Source organism: Halyomorpha halys, unplaced genomic scaffold (assembly GCF_000696795.3).
Source record: "Halyomorpha halys isolate HHAL.00 unplaced genomic scaffold, Hhal_1.1 Scaffold1175.1, whole genome shotgun sequence".
NCBI lineage: Eukaryota > Metazoa > Arthropoda > Insecta > Hemiptera > Pentatomidae > Halyomorpha > Halyomorpha halys.
The window spans coordinates 71563-80558 of NW_027115251.1; the positions used below are offsets into that span (position 1 = coordinate 71563).

General features: G+C 42.9%; 1 protein-coding gene across 1 annotated transcript in view; it reads right to left on the reverse strand.

The window, feature by feature from the left end:
• The window catches only part of LOC106688677 (probable Rho GTPase-activating protein CG5521), a gene marked incomplete at its 5' end in the record, with an annotated part of 237137 nt that overhangs the window by 52422 nt on the left and 175719 nt on the right, over nucleotides 1-8996 (reverse strand). The window contains 1 exon segment of the mRNA XM_067052337.1: nucleotides 8540-8732. Within this exon segment, the coding sequence (XP_066908438.1) occupies nucleotides 8540-8732 (193 nt within the window).

The window sequence follows — 8996 nt, forward strand, 5'->3', positions numbered from 1 at the left end:
TAATACTGTCTATAGGGAGCATTTTGTTTTATTTCAAGTAATTTTATTTTTCTTTAATTTCTTTGTTAATTTATATAATCTATAGAAGTACATCTTTTATTTAGGCAAATATGTTGCTATTTGGGATTTATTTTTGTTAATTAATTAAATAAAGATTTATTTAATACTATTTTTTTATTTAATAGTGGCCGGTAGTATTGGTCAGTTCACTTTTGAACCCCCACTGCCGCCACAAAAATTGTAAGGATTTTTTGAAAAAAAAAAATCAGAAGTGACTTGCATAAGTTCATCACCTAAGACCTTCCCACCCCTGTGAAAATTACACTTGCTATAATTTTTACTCGTACTTGAGAACAACAGTATGGTCAAGAAATTTTTAAGATATGTCCAAACTAGAATAAATGATCTTCCCTTATAATTTCTGATGTGGTCACCAAATATGATACGAAACAGGATTCTGTAAATTATGGGTAAACTTATTCATTATCCAAATTATGACAAGAGCTGCAGAATTGCCATGTTTTATAGTATTCATTCATACTATTCATAATTTCAGTAGCTCCAGATAGAATAAATCAACATTCAAATTGTTCTTACTTTTTTTTTATTGTGTTTATAAAAATCAACAAGTCAGTAATTTAAAACAACAATTTGGTGTTTATGTTAAAAACAAAACAATAATATCCAACTTGTAACAAACTGAACAAATTGATTCCTCACATGTTAACTAACTGAGCTCTTTCCAGTGTAGCCTATCGTACATAGTTGCTAAGAGCAACTGTGCTGCCCAAACCGGCGATTCATTTGTCGAAGTCAAGCGATTTCGTGGGCCACACACGCGCCACCACCAACCCTTGTTCGGAGGCTCTAATGGGCACTGCATGCGCCCAATTATGTGGCTCGAAGCATTCCGCGCCCGCCTGGCTACTTCTCGATTCCGGCAGCCAGTACACCTTTGTTACTGCCGAACTCGCGACGAGGATTGGCGGGCAACTGCAGCCCTTCGACGGAAGAATCGCCGGTTTGGGAGGTACTCAGGTCGCCAACATCAAGGGTGCGATGACATTCAGGCTTGGGTCCCTTGTCGATGACACCACGAACTTCAAGGTCCGCGCCCTCGTGGTTGATCGGATCACCTCCGACTTACCCAGGCGTCCGGTTCCCTCGCGGGTGATCAGAGATTTGTCGCACCACGTCTTGGCTGACCCTTCTTTTGGCGTTCCCGGCCCCATCGACTTGCTCGTAGGGGGTTGACCTCTACCCCCGCCTCGTTACTGGTGCCCCCACAAAGGCCTTCGGGGACGGTCGACTATATTTTCTGCCAACAGTCTTTGGCAAAGTCGTGATGGGGACTTGCTCCAGCAGCGCTGCACCTACTGGCATCACGCTCCACCTACAGGATGATACATCCATCTCGGAGCAGCTTAAGGCCTTTTGGGAGCTGGAGGAACCGGGCCCTGCTGATCGAAAACACCCGGAGGACGTGCTCTGCGAGAAAATATTCACGCAAACGCACACTCGCACCGCTGAAGGCAGATACGTCGTGAGGCTGCCTAGAAAGGATTCCTCCGGAGAGCCCGATCTCAACCGCTCGATTGCGCTGCGTAGGCTTTACTCCCTCGAAAATAAATTCAGAAGAGATCCGCGGCTTAAGGAACAGTACATCCAATTCATGACGGAATACGAGCAACTCGGCCACATGTCCGTCGCGAGCACACCTGCAAGGTATGTAATACCTCACCATGGCGTCTGGCAAGTTAAGCCACAGGGGACGAAGTTACGAGTGGTGTTCGACGCCTCAAACAGTGCGGGAGCAGTGAGCCTCAACGACATTCTCATGTCTGGCCCCAAGCTTCAGCAGGACCTTAGTGACATTCGATCCGATTCAGATCCTATCCCATCGCACTGACAGGAGACTTAGTGAAGATGTACCGTCAGATCCTGGTATGCCCCGAGGACCGGAGGTTGCACATATTTTGGCGAGCTGATCCATCCCAGCCGGTTGTTGAATATCAGCTCAACACCGTTACTTATGGCATCAATACCAGTGCCTACCTACCAAGCCATTCGTACGGTTCAGCAGCTACGGCAGGACGAGGGCCCATGCTTCCCACTGGGAGCCGCACGGCTCGTAAACTCCATTTATGTCGACGATTTCGTGTCTGGCGCTAACTCTATCGAAGAGACACGTTTGCTCAGGACGCAGCTAATAGGTTTGTTTGAGCGAGGGGGTTTTGAGATAAGCAAGTGGTCGTCCAATGCTACCGAGCTTCTGTCGCACCCGGACGATCCGCAACCCCCTTATTCGAAACCACAGATGATAGCCTTTTCGTCAAAATCCTGGGCCTCGTCTGGTGCCCCACCGACGACTATTTTTCCTTTTCGGTCGAAGAACCGGTCCGCTCGGCGACAAAACGAGTCATTTTGTCGCGTATCGCACGAACATTCGATCCCCTCGGGTTCTTGTCACCCATAATTTTCCATGCCAAAACTCTCCTCCAGGAGATGCGGCGTCAGGGCTTGGATTGGGACGAGCCTCTACCCAAGGGTTTACAGGAAAGGTGGATCTCCCTGACCGATCGATGGTCCTCTCTGAGCCATGTGAGAATACCCAGATATGTTTTCACCGCCCAATCGCGTTCACAGCTGATAGGGTTCTCAGACGCCACATCTAAGGGTTACGCCGCTGCGGTCTACATTCGGATGTTAACGCCGGAAGGGATCATTAACTCTTTCCTACTGAAGTCGAAAACAAAGGTAGCGCCTACCAAATTTAAATCCATACCTCGATTAGAGCTTTGTGGCTCTCTTCTTCTTTAGAGGGTCATGTCCTCGATCACCTTCGAGGCCTCCCTCCCTCCTCTGTATTACACTGACTCGACGGTCGTCCTCACTTGGTTACAGACGCCCTTGTATCGGCTCAAGGTCTTCGAGGCAAATAGGGTTTCGGCTATTCTCAAGGCGTCACAAGTTGATCAATGGCGATTCGTGAGGTCCGAGGTCAATCCCGCCGACATTGCCTCATGAGGATGTCTTCCCACCGAGCTTTTGGGTTCGGATTTCTGGTTTCACGGGCCCCCTTGGTTAAGGGAAGAAACTCTCCCCTTGTTTGGGCTGTGCCGACAGAATCAGGAGGCCAATGAGTCAGGGATGTCCCTCCTTTCTCGCGCAGCACCAGAAATTTATGATGATGATTGGATGGCTCGGTTCTCGTCATTTCAGCGTTTAATGCGAGTCACGGCATTCATCCTTCGCCTAGCCGAACATACCCGTTCTCGATCGAGTCCCTTAACCGGCCCCATTTCAGCAAAGGAATATTCTCGAGCGCTATCGGCCTGCGTCTGTCTTGTACAGCGCACTTCTTTACCTCCCAACCTGCACTCGTCTTCAGTTCCCAGGGAATTGAACCGGCAACTGAATCCATTTGTTGATGAGGTTGGGCTTGTCAGGGTGGGCGGTAGGATCCGCAACTCTGAGGCACCTCAGGACCAGAAACACCCCTTACTGCATCCTCACGATCATCATATTACACGCCTCGTCATCGATGACATACATCTCAGGCACTTTCATGCTGGTCCGACTTTGACCCTCTCTTTGTTAAGGAGCCGATTCTGGCTACCAAGAGCGCTGAAAGTCATAAAGAGCAGGACATACCGATGCACGCAGTGCAGAATACAAAGAGCCCAGCCGAAAGTCCCTCTTATGGGTGACCTCCCAAGTTCCAGATTCGAGCGTCACCGATTTTTTCTGCAGGTCGGCGTAGATTACCCAGGTCCCCTACTGATAAAGGCGTCCCCGCGCCGGAAGGCTGCTATCGGCAAGGCCTACTTCTGCATATTCGTGTGCATGTCCACCAAAGCCACCCACTTGGAATTAGTTTCATCTCTGACCACTGATGCTTTCCTCGCCGTTTTGGACCGCTTCGTCGCCCGAAGGGGCCTGTCTCGATGCATACACTCCGACAACGGTACCAATTTCGTTGGAGCCTCCAAATTCTTAAAAGAGTTCTACTCTTTCTTGAGAGGCAATGCCGACCGGTGGGTGGAGCATTTCTCTCCAAAAAATGTGGAATGGCGGTTTATCCCACCCCACGCTCCTAACTTTGGTGGATTATGGGAGGCCGGGGTCAAGTCCGTGAAGACCCTACTCACGAGCGTGGTGGGCGGACAGCCCCTGACCTTCGAAGAGCTCAACACTGTGCTGGTGCCAATTGAGGGCACGCTCAATTCCCGTCCTCTCTGTCCGATGCGGGACGGGGACGACTTCGAAGATTTCAATTACTTGTCACCGGGACACTTCTTGATCGGTGCTCCACTGGAGAGCATTCCCCTCGACATCGAGGAATCTCCTCGTCTCAACTTATCCTCAAGGTGGCGTCTGGTGCAATAAAGCGTGTCCCACGTATGGTCTCGTTGGCAGCGGGATTACCTACATCAGCTCCAGCAACGAACCAAATGAAGTAAAGATCATCCAGGTCCGTCTGTTGGCGACCTCGTCGTAATGATCGAGAACCGCTCTATGCCTGGAACCTGGCCCGTTGCACGAATAGCGGAGGTGTTTCCTGTCAAGGACGGTGTAGTTAGGGTCATTTCTGTGCGCACGCCTAACGGGAAGATCCTCAAGCGTCCTGCGTCCTTCGTGGTGACACTGATTGCGGAAAAGGACCCAGAACAAGCAACCTGAGGGTACATCTTGTGTTCAAAATTCGTTAGTCGTTAGTCGCCTCGTATTTGTAATCGTCTCGCATCATCAACCGTCGACCAAGAAAGATTTCTTAATCGTTAATCGTTAATGTGTATTTATGTATATATTCATCTTGTTTTGTTTTCGTACGTTTTGGATGCCTGCTTTAATTTTATTGTTATAGTTTACGTTGTCTACGGGCCCTCTTATTTGGAGCGGGGTTATTAACCTATTTTTTATGGTAGACTGCGCCTTCCCCGTCTCTTTGCATTTTTCATAATAAATTCGGCTGAGCCAAATTTAGGTGGGCGGTATGTCGGATTTAAGTAATCCGATTTTTGTCGTTGCTTTTTGAATTTATATAAAGTCGGGGTCGGGGGTCTCATTTCCTGATACCTCCCCTTGCCGCGAACACCGGAAGACCCCGAAGACGCTGCGACTGCGAATGCCGCCCCAGCCTATGCACTATGCAAGCTAGGACCTGGCCTACCCCTACCATCACGCCGGAGTTCAGGACAGGCTGGCCAGCCACGGAGGTACGAAGACGTCTCTTCAGACACCAGGCGAGGATACATAGTGTTCACCATATTCGCCAACCGCTGAACTTGCACAGGAAACCGGCTAGAAGACGTCATACACTCAGATAAGCCAATAACATATATGAGACCCCAATGCTCTGTTCTGATACTATTATAGATAATAATTCTGAACTAACTCACATTAATCATTATTGCCCCTCCAGGGAACTAACAAATTGAATAAAACGAAAATATATGCATGTTGTTATGAGCAGAAAGTGTCTCATAATTTTCAGCCCCCCTTTTCCACACATTAATTTTAATCATAAAATTACACTCTGGACACCTGCAGTATAGCATGAGCAGGTCCCGATGTAAACACTCTCCAATTAGAGCTTTTTAATAAACTAAATAATTGTTCTGGAGACCAAGTCCGCTGTCCAAAATATTTTATTCTAATATCACTATACCTGTGTCAGGTTCCCAAGAAGTGAATATTATCTTCCCTTTCTTCAGAGTTACATACCGGGCAGTTATCGATACTATCATGCATCCATGGTTTTACATTTGATTGAGTAATTCTGATCTAAACCAGAAATCGACCACATCATTACAAAACCAAAATTATCATTTCAATATAATATTTCGGTTTCAACTACAAGTAGGTCTGCTGCATACAAAAAAAAATTAATAGGAGACATTTTTGACGCTTACTATGCGTCTCAGATTTCTTTATGTTATGTCTGACTGCGGTCCAACTTCCACACAGATCGGCAACATTTGAAGTATTGAGATTAAATTCATAACATTCCTGGAATTCCTGCCACTTCTGGTACCAATAAAATTTCTTTTTTATCACTCCTGCTAAAGCACTGAAATACAAGTGAGCTAGAAAAAGATCAGAAGACAAATTTTGAGACCTAAAATCAAACAAGAATAGGCCAAGCTGTGGTTTCAAACCTGAGGGATCTCCAAAAGGAGTGTTATCTCCAGTCTTATGGTCTCTGGTGGTGAATTTACTACTACTAAATAACACAGGTATTTATACACCAGAATATAACAGGCACACATGTCCAAATCTTATTTCACACTTGCTTATTACCTCCATGGGTCTTCCAATATGATGGAGTAAAAATAATGGCCAAATCAGTGCCCAGAAAGTAAATACATGCATCTTCTCTAATAAAGAGCGGGGGTAGCTCAGTGAGTAAAGCATTATACTCCTATCTCTTGGTCCCAGGTTCAAATACAGCTGTGGTAAATAATTATTTACTCTCTTAAATCTGATGAGGGCCAACCCTGTGGGTTCAGAGGAAGCCCCCCTCCTGGTGCACACCCAGCCTGTATAAAGTAGATACCTTCAATTGAGAGAAAAATCTAACAGTTGAATGTAATCTTGACGAAATCACCTCCGAGAAAAACTTTTGGTCTAGAAACAGTACTTCCTTACCAAGTAATAAGCCTAATTTGCAATTGTATGGTGTTTTTTTTTTTTTCATTTTCACTAATAAGAATTTATTTATCTGACTATATATCATTGAATGGAGTCTAGAGTAAAATCTTTGCAATAGGTTTAGACACCTAGGAATTAATCAAGTTAAAACAGTCAAATCATGGTAACAATGTAACACCTAAATCATTGAAATACCTACGGGCCCATTAAAGGACAGTTGCCAACTTAGGGGTATTCATGATGTGTAAAATGTAAAATGTTATAAGTATAGGATTGTGAGCAGCCCTATTCAAAGTTATGTTAAATGTTGAATGTATAAGAGCTCCTACCGGATCTTTTGAGCAACTTGTTTTATAACCTTTCTTCCCAAAACTTCATGTTACTGTTTACTTCTAAGTTTTGATTAAAGTAATTTATTACAACATGCTTAAAGTGGAAGTTGTGTGAAAGTTTGACTACTGAGTGCCTTGTTCATCTTCTGACTTGTGAGGAAGAGAATCAAGATAAGCTAATTGACAACTGTCATTATATTATTATAATTGTCATCCATTGCTTCATTAGATTTTAAAACATCCAAAACAATATTAATACACAATTAAAACACAAACCACGAGTAAATAACCAAACACAATAAACAAAACGGTGACGAGCTCAGCTGGTCTGTTGCGTGATGTCATTTTCCCTTTAGCAGACTCTCAACCATGTTATATGTTATATCATTTTAACATGGTGAAAGAAGGAAATATTTCTCCATTTAACATAATTTTTTCCATTTAACACACTTTAACATGTTAAACTAAAGATCAAGAATACCCCTATTATAAAACAGAACTCAGTCATTGTTAAATGGCAAAGTAACACCTAATGGTTGTAAGACCAACTGTCTTGGTACTCTCATGGCATGGCGATATAGGACTGCTACTATCTGATTTAAATTAATAAGATGCTAGAGGGCATATTAGCAAGAACCCTCGGACACTTGTCTGATATTTTTCGATCTAGGATACCAAAATAAGTTTCATTGAAATCAGTCATCCCACGTGTGTAGCCTCCCCTAGCAAGTCATCTAAGATAGTCCTAACAATATCAACAATTTTTATACCATAGGTTTCCTGACAATTAAAGTGCAGATATGGGGAAATGAAGGATGTAAAAAGCACAAGTGGGTATATCAAACTCACTACAAAGCTTTATCCCTCAGTCCCAGCTTTATTAGCTTTCTCATACAATCCTTAATTGCCAAGGGGCCATGGAGTTTTCTTAGAAAATGAAAGAACAGAAAAAAAAAAGAGATAGTAATTTAACAAAATCTTGATTAGTAATCTCAAATTTCAAAACTACTCTCTTATCTAAGGTACGCATGCACATAGGTCAGCAAAGCATACATGCTCTCGTCTTCTGATTTATTATTCAGAATCATGGTATATATTGCATTCTCTTCCTAAAATATTTTTTTCAATTTAATTAATATAAAATTAGTACAAACACAAAGAAAAAACAACAGCACTCAGTTCACGATAGTACCACTAAAAGAATTAGACTGATTGATAGCTGACTAAAAAATTAAAGATTATTTTCCAGGGGTGAGAGTATGTTAAAAATTGTTAATACAAAACAGCAATAGGTACATAAGTGAGGAGGAACAGTAGCAGGTAGGTAAGGGTCAGTGGTGACTACCCATTGGGACAATTAAGCCAATCAAATTCATTCAAAAATTGATCATCAATTGATCAAAAATAAGTAAAAGAAAACTAAATGAATAAATTCTTAAAATAATTTTAAATAAATAGAAAGAAATTTATAATCTTAAAGAAAATATTATTATAGGTATAAATGTTCAGTGAACTTATAAAATAAATAATGCCTTAAAAATTCTTATAATTACCTTGTTTGTCACATAGATCTAGAGTTCCATGCAAAACTGATGCATCCCATGATGCTTTACCTCCCAAGTCTCTAATTATTACCCTGACTTGTGAAGGTGCAGAAATTAGGCCATCAGCAGCTCCACTTCCAGGAACGTCTAATGCTGGTACTTCCACTAACGAAACAAGTTGTTGTAAGCTCGTAACAAATACCTGAAAAATTAATTAAATTCAGACCAAACATCGGAAACTTAACATATTATAATGAGGTGTAGATAGTTGACCGTAGATTAATGATTGGAGAAGTTTGTTGGGGGGAACAGTCAGCAAAGAACAACATAAATAAACAAAACCATATTAATTTATTTTATACCGACGTTTTGACCTGAGTTTCAGGTCTTCATCAGGGCTGTAGAACAAAAGAGATAACAACAACATTTAGAGTAACATACAATTGAAAAGGAATAGTATACAAAC